The sequence below is a fragment of the Delphinus delphis genome, chromosome 14, assembly GCF_949987515.2.
Source record: "Delphinus delphis chromosome 14, mDelDel1.2, whole genome shotgun sequence".
Taxonomy (NCBI): domain Eukaryota; kingdom Metazoa; phylum Chordata; class Mammalia; order Artiodactyla; family Delphinidae; genus Delphinus; species Delphinus delphis.
In genome coordinates this window covers 58,378,674-58,396,394 of record NC_082696.1, presented here as the reverse complement: position 1 = coordinate 58,396,394, position 17,721 = coordinate 58,378,674, and the positions used below count along the sequence as shown (strand labels likewise).

General features: G+C 37.2%; 1 protein-coding gene across 1 annotated transcript in view; it reads left to right on the top strand.

The window, feature by feature from the left end:
• POU3F2 (POU class 3 homeobox 2) overlaps window positions 1-17,235 on the top strand; it is a 32,120-nt gene extending 14,885 nt beyond the window's left edge. The window contains exon 2 of the mRNA XM_060030596.1: window positions 17,117-17,235. Coding sequence (XP_059886579.1) covers window positions 17,117-17,221 — 105 coding nt within the window. The 3' untranslated portion in view covers window positions 17,222-17,235. The remainder of the gene's footprint in view (window positions 1-17,116) is intronic.
• The last annotated feature ends 486 nt before the right edge of the window (window positions 17,236-17,721 follow it).

Here is a 17,721-nt window from a genome sequence, read left to right as displayed (position 1 = left end):
CCTTTACAGAAGGACCACAGCCAGGCTTCCTGTGACTTCCCAGAAGGAGGCCTGCTTGAGCCATATCACTTCTTTTTTTCATGTATCTTCTACCATATATTTTCATCCAAATCTTTGCTTCCAAGGAAGTTAAAGAAAGGAGCCTATTTTTAAGAAATTTAGACATCCGTTAAATTTCCTTCCTTAACGCGTCAAGTCATCTAAAACTGGGAGGGGTTAGATTTGGGGATATTTGTTCACATTTAATACTACTTCCCAGTTAAAGTGCAGAAACCCCTTTCTAAGATTTCCTAGCCTTCAAAAGATAGGAATGGTATACTGGATTACTTTTTGTTAGGAGGAAAGGCAGGCAATTTGAATAGAGGCCAATGGAATACAAATATGTCAATATTCTCTTGAATATAGTATAAAGGAACTGAGACTGCCTGACTTAAACGACAGAGCACAAACTGTTCCACATCATATCTTTTCCTCTTTTGTGTGCCACTGATAGTCAACCTTACAGTGGTTCTTTTTTTTTTTTTTTTTGGCCCTGACCAGGGATTGAACCTGGGGTCACGACCACTGGACCACCAGGGAATTCCCTGGTGGTTCTATTTGCTATTTCCCATTTAAAACCAAGCTAAGCAGAGGATCTTGATTTTTTTTTTTCTTAGAAGCTTCCTAAGTAGTATTCAGAAAAGAACTTTTCACCTGAAAAATTTGTTAGAAATTAATATTTGGGGGCTCTTGGGAGAAAAATGAGAAACTATTTTCTGCAATATTTGTCAGAATAAGATGTAGTCCTAATATGTTAAGAGAAGGTTTTCTGGAGTACTTTCACAAGCACTTTTTTTAGATGTAGACATACTACTCCAAGACCACCCCACCCCCTGCAATGTTTTACAAATACGCCATATAAAAAAACCTCTCAGGTGCAAATAAGTGGATGGGACAGGCTTTTGGCTCTGAGTTGGAAGATGTATGTGTACAGTGGAGCCTCTCTTCTTGTCATTACCATAATTAATTTGGAAAGAAGAGAAAAGGGTATTGTGAAATGATAGTGCATGGGGGCTGCACCATCAGAATAATCTGTATAGTGAGGCAACATTTTAGAAACCAATTTAAAAGATATTTCTGAAAGAATTTCAGGTAGCACAGATTTGAATGCTATCTTAATCAGATGATAACTCTAATGGATACCATTCTCTTTATAATTTTGCAGTATTTCATACAGAAAGATCAAAAGAAAAATATAACAAATACCTGCACACCTACCACACCATTTAAGAAATAAAACATTGCCAATGTTATTCACCCCTCAGTTATGGCTCCGTGATGGCCTTCTCCTCTCTTCCCCACCAGAGGTGACTGCTATCCTGAATACAGTTTTGCCATCCATGAATTTTAAAATATTTTTCTACATATTTTTTACACATGCATTTCTATTTTTTTATGTTTTAAAACTTCATATAAATGATATAAAACTTTTGAATAAACCACACTTCATAGAAACAATATTAAATATCTCAGATGCAAAAGGCATCTTGGGTACACTGCTATACTTTTCAGACTTACATAATGCAACATATTGGTTCAAAGGCCTGTATGGCTCTTCCAAACCAGTTATGTTTTCAAAAATTGAAGCTCTGCAGAGCAGAGTAAAAGGCAGAATTAGTAATTACAATGTGTTTTTGCATTTTTCAATAGGAGCAAAATCTCTATATTTTACGAATTACCAGCTTGGTTGTGTATATAAGACAAAGAAAATAGACTGGAATGTATGTGTACTTATAAATAACTGTATATACTAATACTTGGCCCTTCAGAAATATGTACTTTCAAATAGAAAGCATTATTTTTCATTTGGAGTACTTTTATAAGTATTACATGGTTCAGGAAGGATGCTACTATATATATCAAGACAATTTGGAAATTAAAAGTGTACTCGTTTCTTTCTCCATTATAAATAAAAACAAGAGGGAGGTAGATTGTTCCCAAAGCTCGTCACACAGTAGCTCCCTTCCGACACCCTTTCCGCAATGTGATTTTGCCATTCCTCCCATCAGGTGGTAGAGTTATTCCCCCACCACCATTCCTACCTAAGCTGGGTTGGTCCCTGCTGTTACCAAGAAAACGCGGCCATAGACATGACTCTACATGGCTTACAAGGTAAGTTTTAAAAGACCTTGTCACTTCTATTTTTGCACTTGGAACCTCTGAGGGGAGAGGAGAGATGAGATGTCTCAGCCAACAACCTGGCTGAGCCCAAGCCCGGCCAGCTAGCCGAATGCAGCCACACCGGCGCTCACACAAGATCAGAACTGCCCAGACCATCCACAGAATCAAGAGGAATAATAAGTCATCACTGTTTTAAGCCAGACATTGTGACGTGGTTACAACGCAGGAATAACTAACTGAAACAAGGTAATATGAGAATGGGCTTGTGTTACAGCTCAGGCACATTTGCGCGGTAAGGTGAAGTCGTAGGAAAATGTCCACAGAGGGAAGTCTTACCAGTTCTGCATCATAGTAAAACCAAATATTTTTTAAGTTCTTGGGGTGCCATTCCTGCCCAACTCACAGTCCTCCAAGGTATGTCTAATATGAACAGAGACTTTACACTAGATGAAATTTTTCACACAACCAGTCCAAATGACGCAACCAGTCCAAGTGACTCCCTAAGCGTGTGGGGAGCCCTGAACTCCTCTGATATCAGTATTATTTATATTTGCCGTGAGGAGTTTATAATCCAAGTACACAAACACATACCAATTTCCAGAACAACAGAAACAGATAGGTATTATGTGTCAGCTGACTCAATTAGAATCCTTAGTTGGAGGAGAATTCAAAGCTGGGAAGAGTAGGGTAAGAAAATGATTTAGCAGTGTTTAATAAAATGAGGAAACAGGGGCCTTCCCTGGTGCTGCAGTGGTAGAGAGTCCGCCTGCCGATGCAGGGGACACGGGTTCGTGCCCCGATCCGGGAAGATCCCACATGCCGCGGAGCGGCTGGGCCCGTGAGCCATGGCCGCTGAGCCTGCGCGTCCGGAGCCTGTGCTCCGCAACGGGAGAGGCCACAACATTGAGAGGCCCGCGTACCGCAAAAAAAAAAAAAAAAAAAAAAGTGAGAAGACGGGATCTGGCAGGAAGTGAGATTGTACTCTACTGAGGGGATGAATGGAAAAGACAAAGAGGACTTGCCGTTTATAGGAAATGGCTGGGAGGAGGAGTTGCTTATTTCTTCAAAATAGTAGGATCTGACTATTAGGGTGCTCCCATTTGCAGCTACTGAAATTCAATCAAACAGGCTTCTAAACCCTCAAAATCAAACAAAACCCAAAAGTAAGCAAAAATGGGAATTTATTGGATCAGACAGCATAACCCTTCTGAAATGACTCAATCCCGGGGGACAAAAAGCATCAGCAGGACTGAGTCTGGCTCACTTCATCTCCTGGCGGCTGAATGCACTCTGGTGACTGGAACTGCTGGCTTGAATGTGTAAGTCTGTATTCTGTACAGTGAGGAGCCCTAGCTTGAAGAGTTCCACCTGAGGCCCAGAACTAGTGCCCATCACTAGTGCCCATCACACACACTTACTGTTTAAAATGCCCATCATTTTAAACAGTAAGTGTGTGTGTGTGTGTGTGTGTGTACAGGAGGGTTGCAATGCTCTAGTCAGTCCTGAGTTCACATGCCAACTTCTAAAACCAAGGAATCAGCTGCATCCAAACCATATGTCCTGAGAGTCTGAGAGTTGAGTGTTCCTAAAGAAAATCAGGGTGGTGGGTCAGGAAGCGGTAATACGTGGCTTGAATAGACAAAATAAATGGAATAAAATAAAGTGTCTACTATAATCAATGTACTTTTAACACAGTAATACTTGTATTTTAATCATCTGTTGGCTATGACTTAAAGTAAGGATACTTGGAGAGCTCTTTCTCTCTTCTATCTTGACTTAGCAACTTAAAGAAATAGGTTGTATCAATATTTGAGTTACAAAAGAGAAGGTTATTTGTCTCTTACCCTACTGTTTCCTTATTTCTTACTATAGAGGTAATAGACCTTTCTAGGAAACTACCCTTAGAAGATTAAAAGATTTCATCTAAAAAATGTACTTATTTGAAATTCCACAACATTCTTAACGAAAAAATATTATCTGCATAATTACATTAAATGGCTTCTGGAATACATTACCACTAATGATGCTAATAGAGTTAGTCCAGATGCAAACTATAAAAACATCCATTATCTTTTGTCCTTGAAGGAACTTCAAAAATTGATTTTTTTCTTGTAGGAAGCTTACAAATGTTATACTCTAATTTCTTGTATGTTGTTTTGTAAACTGTTCTACAGAGCCCCGATAACTCACAGAAGTTTCTGAAATGATTCTGAAAATATATCCCATAATTTTGTACTTTTTTCTGTGGTCCAATTTCATATGTAATTGATTTAATGTCTGTAGTCACCAACATATTTAAATATGATTTTTATTTTCCTTCCTAGCTTGTATTCAGCCTACAGATATTAGCACTATATACAACAGAAACATTTTCTACTATTTTGTAAGAAATAAATTGTTACCATTATTGGTAATACGCAAAGTTGAAAATGGGTTTCATTGTGCATCAGTGTTATGTTAACTTATAGAATTGACAAAAAATGTCTGTAGTGATAAAGTAACTTGAATATTCTGGGTCTCAAGTTCATAAAAAAGCAAATGTCCAACAAAAATGATGTTTATTAAAAAGTAAAGTAGATGTTTGTAAGGTAGGCAAGAGCATGGCGATAGAAGAGTATATGTAATGTAAACTTCTGCTAGCCTTGAGTGATTGTATGATGTCATTATTACCTACACAATATTCTGAATCTAGTTAATAAAATGTTTTTATTTTCTTGTATATAATATGTAGGTCATAAGCTTTTTTGGATTAGGCAGTGTTCTCCAGAGAAAGGATATATATGTATGTATGAATTGGCTCATGGGATTATGGAGGCTGGGAAGTCCAAAACCTGTAGGGTGGGCTGACAGGCTGGAGACCCAGGAGGACCAGTGTTGAAGCCCAAAGGTAGTCTGCAGTAGGAAGAGGAAGAGCCAGTGTTGCAAAAGAAATCTGAAGGCAGTATGCTGGAGAAATTCTCTCTTGCTTGGGAGAAGCCAAGCTTTTTGTTCAATTTAGACATTCGACTGATTGGGTAAGGCCCACCTACCTTAGGGAGGGCATTATGCTTTACTCGAAGTCCATCAATTTAAATGTTAATCTCACCCAAACACAAAGAATACACCCGGAATAATGTTTGACCCAAAAGCTGGGCACTCCATAGTGTCAAGTTGACATGTACAATTAACCATTCCAAATGCACTCCTTGTCAACTTGGCATCCATACATATCTCCTGAAACCATACTTATCTCCAAATAAAGACAATAAGAAGGTCACAATTCCACCTAACATGACACAATTATTCTGCATACAACCAAAACTGCACTAACCCTTTCCTGAGGAGAGGATGCAAAGTCCTTAGATGACATTTACTCTTCTTGATATCCTTAACTTAAATACTACAATGGAAAGTTAACAATACTTTTAAATATTATGATATAAAGAGAGTACCTCATATTACCTGATAAGGAGATAGGAGAAGGAAGAAACAAAGATATTTGCTATACAAACACACACACAAACATATTCATAGTAAAATAAGGAAGAAATATGACAATTTCTATAACTGGTCACATGGTCCTGGCTGGTGTTCCTGACTACTTCCTTCCACTATCCATTCCGTATTCCCTTTGCCTTTAGCGAGCACCTCTGCTGGTCCTGGTTCTTTACCTGGTGAGGTGACCCAAACCTTCATACCTGACAGTGTACTGTCATATAGGGAATACTGAGGCACCAGGCCAGGCAGTAAGTGACAAGTAGGGAAGTCTAGTCTTGGGTGGGGAAAATGTCCAAATAAGTGGACTGTTTTAATGTGTTTTAATCTTATTTTACTAAAAATGTTGTAAACTTTTCAACAGCTACTTGTTTCCTTCAGTTTTCCTAGTGCTTTGGACCTGTTGTCTGAATAACCTCAGTTCTGTTCCAGGCGGCTTATTTTTATGGCAGAAAAGCCTCTACCAGTATATGTGTTGGTTTTAGTGGGCATGTATCAGAGGATGCTGAGGAATAAATTATCCTCTTAGTTTGTTTTTTAATCAAGAAGGTTTCTAGTTTTCAGAGGAAATCCTGAATGCTATTACCCGTTCATATACTATCCTGTATGTGCTTCACATGAAGATAAGTGCTCATTTTATGGGAATGTAAATCTCGTGCCTTTCACCAACACTGAATTCATAGTTGGAGTTTCATATTCAATTAAGTAATTAAAACTTGTTGAAATGAAATATCCACTTTAAATTGCCACCATTTAAAATAAAGTATCACACATAATTAAAAAATAGACAAGAAAAAGATGGAAAGAAGAGAGTTTGCAAAAGAGATGATAAATCTGAAAGTAATAAATTAAAATGACTTTCAAAATAGATGGGAAATTAAGAAAAAGTAAAACTGCCTTTTAAAATATTGCCTATTTTATAAAACTTGGATCTTAATAGTCTTGCCTTATACTAGAGACAAGGCCAAGCTGTGGATAATCTCCAAAATGTTTTTCAATAAATATTTATTGAGTACCTACTATGTATCAGGTACTATTCTAAGCCCTGGAGACTTAGCAATGAACAAAGCAGTCTTTGTGCTTATAGAGCTAAAAATGAAAGAGGGGTGGATATAAATCCATCCATAGTTTGTCGAATAGTCATAAGTACCATAGTCATAAAAGTCCTTTTATGAACAAAAATATAGCAATGTATGGAGCCCAGAGAAGAGACTATGCTACTTTATTTTGGATGGTCAATAAGGGCCTCTCTGTGTAGACAATATCTGAGCAGAGATCTAAGGAAAGTGAGAGCTGGCGTGGTGAAGATACATGGGGCAGAGCATTTCATTAGGGAGCGAGATGCTGAGGGTGAGGGGACTGTTGAGGAACTAAGATCTCATAGGATAAGGGCTCTGGTTTTTGTTTGTTTGTTTTTTTGTTTTTTGCGGTACGCGGGTCTCTCACTGCTGTGGCCTCTCTCGTTGCGGAGCACAGGCTCTGGACGCGCAGGCTCAGCGGCCATGGCTCACGGGCCCAGCCGCTCCACAGCATGTAGGATCTTCCTGGACCGGGGCACAAACCCGTGTCCCCTGCATCGGCAAGCCCCTCTGGGTTTTATTCTGGATGATTTTAAGCAGAGAAATGACATGATGTGAGTACATGTTAAAAGGAGTATATGGATATGGAAATTAGATTGAAAGGAAACAAGGGAAGAAGCAGGAGACTGGATGTAATAATCCAACAGTAGTTGTAAGTTTGTAGTATTTCATTTTCATTTCATTCTGAGATGGATTTGCCCTGTATGCATTTGGAGAAGGCTAACACTAATCAAAGCACTTTTACTTCAAAGGAATATTAAGATATTTTAGTTTCCACATTTCTAAAATTTATATATGAAATAATTCCATCACTTACAGAGGTCCCATGCACTAAATGTGGTGATGAAAGAACTAAATTCACAAAGACAAAATACAAACACCAAATAACAAATGTATAGCTGAGAAGCACGGTATTAATAACTAATTTTAAATTATTATGCTAAGTGTATAGTATCCCAGTATGTGGGTTTTTAAAAAAATTATTATTACCAAAATAATTTATAGGATTTGTACTGCTTAGACTAGTTTGGACAACTGGGGTGCTTGTTAAAAATGTAGTTTTCTGGGTTCTATCTAGTCTCAGAATCTCCATGGGTTTGGGGACAGGAAATTTACATTTTAAACAAGCTTCCAGATGATTCTTATATATAATGATGTTTAAACCAGTAAATCTCAGAGTAATGGAAGAATAGTAGTTTAAATATTAAGATAAAAACAAGTAGGATTGCGTTCTATTACCTGGTCTCAAATCTATTTTTTAATCGGGCACAATATGAATAAAAGAAAATTAAAATTCTATCGCTCTGCCATAATTTAAAAAAAAACAGTGAGTTAAACTATAATAAAAATTGCAGAAGGATATGCTTTGTTAATTAGATGATGATAAGAAAGCATTAGAATGAGAGCTTTACAGTAAGAATGACCTTAGGAAACTTGTGGAACAACTTTCTTATTTCACAGATGAGAAAATTGAGACTCAGAAAAGTTGAATTAACAGCCAAAAAGAAGCACAGTACAGACTGTGGTCTCATGACTCTCGTTTCCCCTCTGTTATTTCCATGACTACACCATCACTTATCTAGGAATATTTCTGTGAGTTTATCTTTTTTTTTTTTTTTTTTTTTTTTTTTTTGCTTGTGGAACGCGGGCCTCTCACTGCTATGGCCTCTCCCATTGCGGAGCGCAGGCTCAGCGGCCCCGGCTCATGGGCCTAGCCGCTCCGCAGCATGTGGGATCCTCCCGGACCGGGGCACGAACCCGTGTCCCCTGCATCAGCAGGCGGACTCTCAACCACTGTGCCACCAGGGAAGCCCCGAGTTTATCATATTTTTAATTTCCTACAAAATTAAGTGACAGTGATATTTGGGGAAAATTTATTTTATTTTCCAAAACATGAAATACAAAGAGTGAGGATCCTTCTAAAAATCCTGAACCTAAGCCAATGTAATCAGTAATAGATTTTTTTTAAACATTAAGATGTTATTTCCTTTCATATTATTTTGACGTCCTCTGGCTACTCATAGTGAGTACAAATATATGTGGTACATTGTGGTATCACTGTTCAGAATCATCTGTTCCCCACACTGTGGGCTATGACTTAACCATAGCTCCAACAGGATGAGTAGCCTTGTTGTCTAGTGACTGGGCTTGGTCACATGACTTGCTCTGTCCAACAGAATATGAACAGACTTGATGAACAGTATATCCACTGAGACGCTTTCATTTTTTATTTTTATTTTTAACTTTTTATTTTATGTTGGGGTATAGCCAATTAACAATGTTGTGATAGTTTCAGGTGCACAGCAAAGGCACTCAGCCATACATATACGTGTATCCATTCTCCCCCAGACTCCCGTCCCATCCAGGCTGCCACATCACACTGAGCAGGGTTCCCTGTAACCAACAGGGACCTACTGTAGAGCACTTAAGACACTTTTAGATGCATTTCCCGTTGCTGCCAGTTCTCCCGCATCCGCGCCCTCTGCCACCACAGGGCGTACCCCATGTAAGGCCTTCTCTGTCAGCCTGGGTCCTGGTGGGGCAGACCTGAACCTGAACCACATCTTGAAGGACAGCCACAGCCAACAGCCCACAGAGGCCAACTTACCACATGACTGAGAAATAAACGTTATTGAAAGCCACTGACATTTTTGAGGTTGTTATTCATTGCAACCTGATAAAGCTAGCACACAAATGCTCCCATATCCATGACAAAAATCTGGTACCTGAGGCAGAAAAATATCAAAAGTGAAAATGTTGAGGGTCCCAAGCCAAGAGTCTTTGTTATAACAAAACCGTGTAAATATCTTATCAATGCGCCTGCATATATGTTAGTGATGTTTTTTATGTAGTTTAGAGGTTGATATACGATAGGTGCATATTTGAGTTATAGTCATTTGTGTCTGGAAAATAGGTGTAATGAATCTACATGACAATTTCATAATGTAAGATTGCACCAACATGCGGAAAGGAAGTGTCACAATTTATCTGGGGATATAATGTTCAGTCCATGGAAATATAGGGAAATGGTTTTTAAAATTATAATCCCACAAACACACAATGCTCTCTATCAGCGTACATGACCAGTGTCGGTTTTACATTAGCGAAAACAACTTGCTTCTCCTTGTGAGTTTTTTCAAAATTTTTCTTCTTAGTATTCTTAATTCTCCTACTGATTACTGAATATTAATTTAGAAAAAAATGCTTTTGAATTTTCTTCTTTCAACGTATTCAATGGCAAGGAAGAATTTCATAGATTTTGAAGGACCACCTGATTACACCTCTGGGGGAAAACTAGCAATAGCTTATTACGCCTATTTCTCAGAAATTATGAGATCAACGTTTAATAACGTCATCCGGCAGTGGTGAACTACAGCCAGTTCATAACAACACAAAAGAGCAAACTGTGCATCTCATCCCAACTCAGGCTTGAGGGACTTCACATTGATAGCTTGAAATCAGTCACAGTGGGAGAATTTATAAGACAAAAATTGGAAAGCACTACAAATCAGGGCACTACAAATTTTCCCCCTCTGCCAGAGAGTTGGTTTTTAAACACTTATCAGTGTACCACTGGGCTTAAAAATTCACCTTCTTTAACATTTGGTATTTTAACGTTCAAAATATTAAAAAATAGATGGCCTAATTTGATTTATGAGGGAGGATGTAAGGCTACAGTTACAATGGAAGCTAGTGGCTTGTTACAGAGGTTTCAGAAGGACAGAAGGCACTGAGGCATGAGACTAGATGATGCGCCAGGAGCCCTGTGCCACTCAGACTCGAGACTGGTAAAACTGATGCACCCAGCTTAAGAAATGAGACCCTTGATTTTGGCAAGGAGTGCCCATCGATGGGAAATCAGAAGATATTTTAAAAGACAGAAGCTGAACAGTCATCTAATAGTCTAATAGTGTTTCTCTTTTCTGGGTAGATACACATGGTCAGACGCTGCTGACAAACCGTAAGGATGAAGTATGCTAAAAACACACATTTAAAGGTCTTTCAACTTTACAAATACTTCTGATTATAAAAATGTATAAATATTTATTTTAGGTTTTACTGGGTGCAATTATTTTTAAGACTTTTAAACAAGTTAGCAGGGCTTCAACACTATCAGTTCTTTATTTGGGGTGTCTGTCAGCAAAAACATCTCAAGTAAGAAGAATGGTATGCCAGAATGTGTGTTAGTATTAACAGTTCTCTAGCTTGTGTTGTTGTAATCTTAGCAGCAATTCATAAATATTCTATAGAACACATTGCTGAAATATAACTTCCCACTTAAAAAAAAGTTTAACAAAATAAACACATATTGTTTTTTGTGAGACAAATAAACGCATGTATATATATGTAACTAACATCTAATAGAGTTCATATAAAAGTATCTATTAGGGAAGAAACAATTCTCATAATAAATTACCACATTCCTTTATTAAAAGACTTTAGCAACAGATGATAGTAGTGAATTGTTATTACTATACCTTTAAAAAATATATTACATATTAAATATTTTTAAAATAGTCACTGATCAGAAGTTAATCTAACATTTCTACTTTTTTCTATTACTACACAATTGATGATTAGAATAGTATATGGGCTAGCACAAATATTAAATAAAGCAACTTGACAGTGAAATTCTACTGCCATTCAGTGTTATTAATACTGAATTAAATATAAAAAATATTAAAAATAATCAGATGGTACAGCAGTTCCTTTAGGCATTTCCAGTGACTAGATCATGATTCATATTTCACAGGATTTTAGGAAACCAATAGTAAACACATTCTAAAAACCTAATATATGAATAAAAATTGAGTGAGAAATTTTGGGCCAAAATATAAGGTAATCATGCTCAGAAATATTATTTTAAAATTCATATTATCAAAGTATTTAGTCAACTTCCTAATCTTCTTAAAAATTAAAAATATTTTTATTAGAAACAAATTATAATGTATCATCTTAAGCAAATATATTAAAAATTATTGTAGTGAATACTTTTGATAATACACCATATAATGCTGCTTAGCAGCATTTTCCAAACTGTGCTCTGAGAAACTAAAGTTTCCAGGAAATGTTTACAGGTATTCTGCAGCAAATTAGCAAACACTACAAATCTTCACTCTATCCCCACCTTCACAGTGTCCATTAGATATTAAAGGTTCTGAAGTTCAGTAGTGAAGAAACCTAACTTTGTTGAATCCATCGTATCCTATGCTTATTCACCATAAAATTTGCTTTGCACAAACCATTTTTGAAAATTGCTCCCTGGTTGTTTATATACATTCTGTAACCACCCGCCGCACCTTTGCCTAGCACACAGATGTCAGTACATTTTTGTTGTCAGTATATACTGCTGACTAAATGAATAGATGAATGTGTTTTATCTTGTGTCATTTATTCCATTCTAGCTCACTAAAAGTAGTTTGGGTGTGACCAAGAACTGTGGAACAACTTAGGAGTTTATTGGTAATGAAGGAATTGGCTTCTACAAAAAACAAATAAGGTACATGACACTTTATAAGTAAAAGTAGGAAAATACTGTACCAAACTTCGTTTTGTTTTATTTTATTATTATTACTATTTTGGCCGTACTGCATGGCAGGTGGGACCTTAGTTCCCTGACCCGGGCCCTCAGCGGTGAAAGTGTGGAGTCCTAACCACTGGACCTCCAGGGAATTCCGTGGTTTGTTTTAAATAACAAACTAAACAAACTTTAAGTAAATAAATCTTATTTGGGGTAACTACTGAGAAAGTATAAAGGAAAAGTAAATAACAGAATGCAGTTTACAGTTTAATTGCAGATGCAAGCAATTTTAGAGTTTACAACGGACCCGAGCGGATGTCATTTCATAGCATGAGGATGGATTGTTAGCGTTCAACACATAGATGATAGCTTATCTTCCAGGCTTATTTTCATCTAATTTCATAGAGGCTGTGACACAAACCTATTTACCCAAACCTTCCATTATATTCAGCAGTGTCCTGAAATGATCAGTTTTGAAAGTGAACTAATGTGAACTAATTAGTGAACTAATCAGTTTTGAAAGTGAACTCAAGCTTATCTTATTACTCTAAAGTACAGGATAATATGAACAATAAAAATCATTAGACACTGAACAGCATTTTTTTTTTTTTTTTTTTTTTTTTGCGGTACGCGGCCCTCTTACTGTTGTGGCCTCTCCCTTTGCGGAGCACAGGCTCCGGACGCGCAGGCTCAGCGGCCATGGCTCATGGGCCCAGCCACTCCGCGGCATGTGGGATCTTCCCGGACCGGGGCACGAACCCGTGTCCCCTGCATCGGCAGGTGGACTCTCAACCACTGCCCCGCCAGGGAAGCCCCATGAACAGCATTTTTATACAAATAAAATTTAAAAACATCTCAGTCAGTTGTCTGCACAGATTCTCATTTGTAACGGAGCTGTTTTATCTTTGGCATAATTTACTCAATTTATCTGATCATATGACTGCTTTGCTTTAAAATTTTTCCTTAAAAATTTTACAGCTAAGACTGCACTAATTTACTTTACCAAATACATTGATAAAAAATCTTCCTTCCTCTGAAAAATGTCGATTTTGACGTAACAGCCTTTTTCCTTTCAAAATCGAATAGACAATTAAATGGTATTCATATGCACAAAAATTTAAGCCAAAAATTCAGACTCATAGGCAAAAACATTAAATACACTCTGCTCTGCCAAAGGAAAAATCTTGGCCTCTATCCACATTTATAAAGCAACATATAAAATATATATACTAAATCATCTCTGATTAATTTCTCTCTTCCCTTTTGACTTGTAGCTATAGCTGCCAATCATCACCTCATTTGCTTATTGACATTAATGTACTGCTAGAGAACTAGGCTGCAAGTATAAAACCATAGCTGCAAGAAGTAGTGTTTTGGCAATAGCTAACATTTTGTTAAGTGTCATTGACAAAATTTTTGGAGTGGCTAAAAAAAGTTCTGAAGTAGCAATATTAAATGTGCTAAATGGGGGGAAACTAACATGCAACACTAATAAACGTGTGATAAATGGCTTTGAAAATGAAAATTACTCTGTTAGTAATAGACATCCTTTTATACCTTAAAGTAAAAAATGAAAAGCCAAACATTCATTAATAATATATATGGTAACCAAATGTATTTTTTATTCACTCTCCTTGGTTAGTATTATTACACTAGCAAATATGAGTTTTCAGTCTCTAATTCCTAGGAAACACCAAAAAATAGAAATATTTCTGAAAAGAAGTGTTTTTCTTTGCTACATGTTGGTTCAAAATTAATCACTCCGAAGGAGAGGAAGAATATTAACTGTCTAAACGTTTTGCTACATGTTGTCTATTTTTAGGGTCTTATTTCAGAGCCATTTAAATTGAGAGGATCCTTTAATTATGCTCCCAGAGTCAGGAACATACCTTTTATCTATTATGAGCCACTGGGAAGATAATTTGTCTTACCAAAATTCTAAGATAATTATAAAAAATTTAAAAGTCAGTTGACAATGCTAGTAACAATGGGTCATCTGGCTTCAAATTTTAATGGATAGTCTATATAGTCTCTCTTATTAAGGGAACCCTTGTACACTGTTGGTAGAAATATAAATTAGTATGGCCTTTATGAAAAGCAGTATGGAAGTTCCTCAAAAAATTAAACATAGAACTTACCATACGATGCAGCAGTCCCATTTCTGGGTATACATCCAAAGGAAGTGAAACCAGGATCTGTAGGGTGCACCCCTACATTCATTTCAGCATTATTCACAGATTCACAATAGCCAAGATGGAAACAACCTAGATGTCTGTCAATAGATGAATGGATGAAGGAAATATGGTGTTTGTGTGTTGGTGGGGGGGGATATGTATAAAATGGAATATTGTTCATCCTTAAAAAAAAAAAAAAGGAAATCCTGCAATTTGCAGACAACATGGATGAACCTGGAGGACATTGTGCTAAGTGAAATAAACCAGACAGAAAGAAAAATACTACATGATGCCTGTCCAAACACCTAGGGCTTGTCTCTGATTGGTTCCCCCCCTTCCCCTTCATCCTCCAGACAAATTGCAAACTGTTCGAAACAGGATGTTGAAGGTGCGGATTCCCCAAGTGAGGAGATTGTTAGGAAAGAGGCCGGTGGGGAGAACCCGAGCTCCAGGAGATGAGGGGATGAAGGGCCTTTTCCAAACTCTTCCCGATCAGACGATGTACCATCCTCTTTGTGTCCCATGCATGTTTCAGCTGTAGGAAGGTTCCCCTGCACCTGGAGTTTTGGGATCCATGGAACTGGGGGCCAGGAAGTATTACTCTAAAGGGGCTGCATTTGCTGACCCATCCTCACCAATTCTCTCAGCCCCACGGGTGTCCAGTCTTAGGTCTCATGCAGCTGTGGGTCTAGTGCGGTCAGTCCACATTGCATTACAGCCCCTGAACGTAATTTGTAAGTATTTTCACTGTCTCACTGTCTTTGTATTTCTTTTTTATAATTTACTTTATAATGGTGTATAGCTGATTTTCAATGCTGTGTTTCTTGCTGCTGTACATCCACTTGATTCATTTCCAGAGATACATCAATACATGTTTTTTCAGATTAAAAAAAAATACTACATGATTTCACTTATATGTGGAATCTAAAATTGTCAAATTCATAGAAGCAGAGAGTATAATGGTGGTTACCAGGGACTTGGGAGGGAGAAATGGGGAGAGACTGGTCAAAAGGTACCAAGTTTCAGTTATGCTGATGAATAAGTTCTGGTGATCTATTGTACAACAATGTGACTAGAGTTAACAATACTTTTTACTTGAAATGTGCTAAGAGGGTAGATCTTAATGTCACCACCAAAAAAATGTGTTAACTATCTAAATAGACAGGTTAATTAGCTTGGATGTGATTTTTTTTTCACAACGTATATCGAATTATCAATTGAATAACTGTATACCTTAAATATATACAATTCTAAATTGTCAAATATACCTCAATAAAAAAGAAAAAAATTCCGAAATTCTTGTTATGGTAAAAAAGTTTTGTTTTCTCTGAGTCAGTAAAATACTGTCCTTAATTTTAAAATCCAAATGGTAAAATGAGAAAGATTATAAGCTGAGGACAGGTTTGAATGTGGTTTATAAAATTAGGAATGGGCAAACCTGGGTTAACTAACTGATTTGAGAATCTCCTCAGAGGTCGCACATTCGGTCCACAAGCCAAATCCAGACTGCAACTTAAAAATGGTTTTTACATTTTCTAATGGCTAATAATAAACAACTCAAAAGAATATTTTGTGACACATGAAAATTACATGAAATGCAACTTTCAGTGTCCAGAAATAAGAGTTTTATGGGAACGTGGCTACACGTATTCACTTATTTGTCTATGGTGCCTTCCACATTACAATGGCAGAGTTGAGCTGTAGCAGCAGAGACCTATGCAGTGCTCTCATAATTTTGCACTACTGCTCAGCGCGTTACAAACTGTAGTGATAGTTATTACTACCAACATTTTGAATGCCACACATACTGTCATTCCACAGTATTTCAAATTTTTTTATTACCAGTGCATACCGATAATGTCGGAACAACAAAAAAGTAGACTTCAAGTGTCATGTGTTTAAGGCACGGAGGAGTATGGATTATTTTGTTATCGAATTAGATGGCAAAGCATGGTGTCTAAAATGCAAAGACCCTGTAGCTGCTCTGAAAGAATATTATACGCGGTGGAATTACCACACTAAGCACTCACCACAATATTTTCAATTCATAGGAATGTAGTGGCCAGAAAAGTTAGAAAATTTAAAACAAGGTATCTCATCACAGCAGAATTTCTTTACAAAAATTAAAAAATGAAAATAAAGCTACAGCCAAGGTAAGTTTCTGAGTGGCTCATTTGTTAGCCAAGCAAGGAAAGCCACTTACCAATGGTGAGTTAATTAAATTGTTTTTGATTCATCAGCTAAAGAAATGTGTCCAAAGTAAACTTGCTTAAGACTATTAAATTAGCCTTTTGGCAAGAACAGTTGCTCACAGAATTGAGAACATTGAGAACAACATCATTAGTCAATAAAAAACCAAGGCAAATGATTCTGAGTTGTTCTCCTTGGCTCTTGATGTGTCAAAAGGTGTTACTGATACTGCTTAGTCATTATGATTTATTTGATGAGTCAATGCCAAGGTTGAAGGGACTGAAGAGTTGGTTTCTATGAGTCGTCTGCATAGGACAATTATGGACAAGAATATTTTCTAAGAAGTTAAGAAAACATGAGCTCAGTATAACCTGAAGTAGAATCTGCTAAGATGTGTTACAATTTGTGGTGGTAAAAATATGTGTGGGGTAAACAGGGCTTAGTTGGTCAAATTTACAAAGTTTGTGAAAATGCAATGTTTAAAACCTACGGTTATGTACTGTATTATTCATCTGCAGGTACTCTGTGGAATATGTATGACTCGATCTTATGTTACTGAACTAGCAGTGTCAATGGTGAACTTCATCTTACCGTCATCAGCTGTTATTTTTCATCAGATGTAGAAGCTGAATATCCTCCCACACAACAGTCTGTTGGCTGAGCAGTGGTAGTTTCATTGTTGAGTTTTTGAGATCAGAGCTGATAACTGAGATTTTTTGGAACCAGAAGAAATGCACTCAACCAATATTACAGAATACTGAACGGCTTTGTAATTTAGCTTCTGTTGCAGCCTTGATAATGTTTTGTAATGAATGCAACCAAAAACGGAAACAGTGCGCAACAGTGAGAATAGCTACTCGCACTGTAGGTGGGATTCACTGGGATTCAGAGAAAAGCTTCCAACTCAAGGAGAACTGTAGAGTGGTGCTTCTCAAAGGGTGGCCCTCAGACCAGCAGCATGAGCATCACCTGACTATCATTAGAAACGCAAATTCTACTGAATCAGAAGCTCTGGAGGTGAAGCCAGCAAAACAGTGCTTAGATGTGAAACGGACTACCGTAAAGTAATTTTGACAACAACTAACAGTGTTTGAATCATGAAGTCATGTCAAGCTGCTTTATA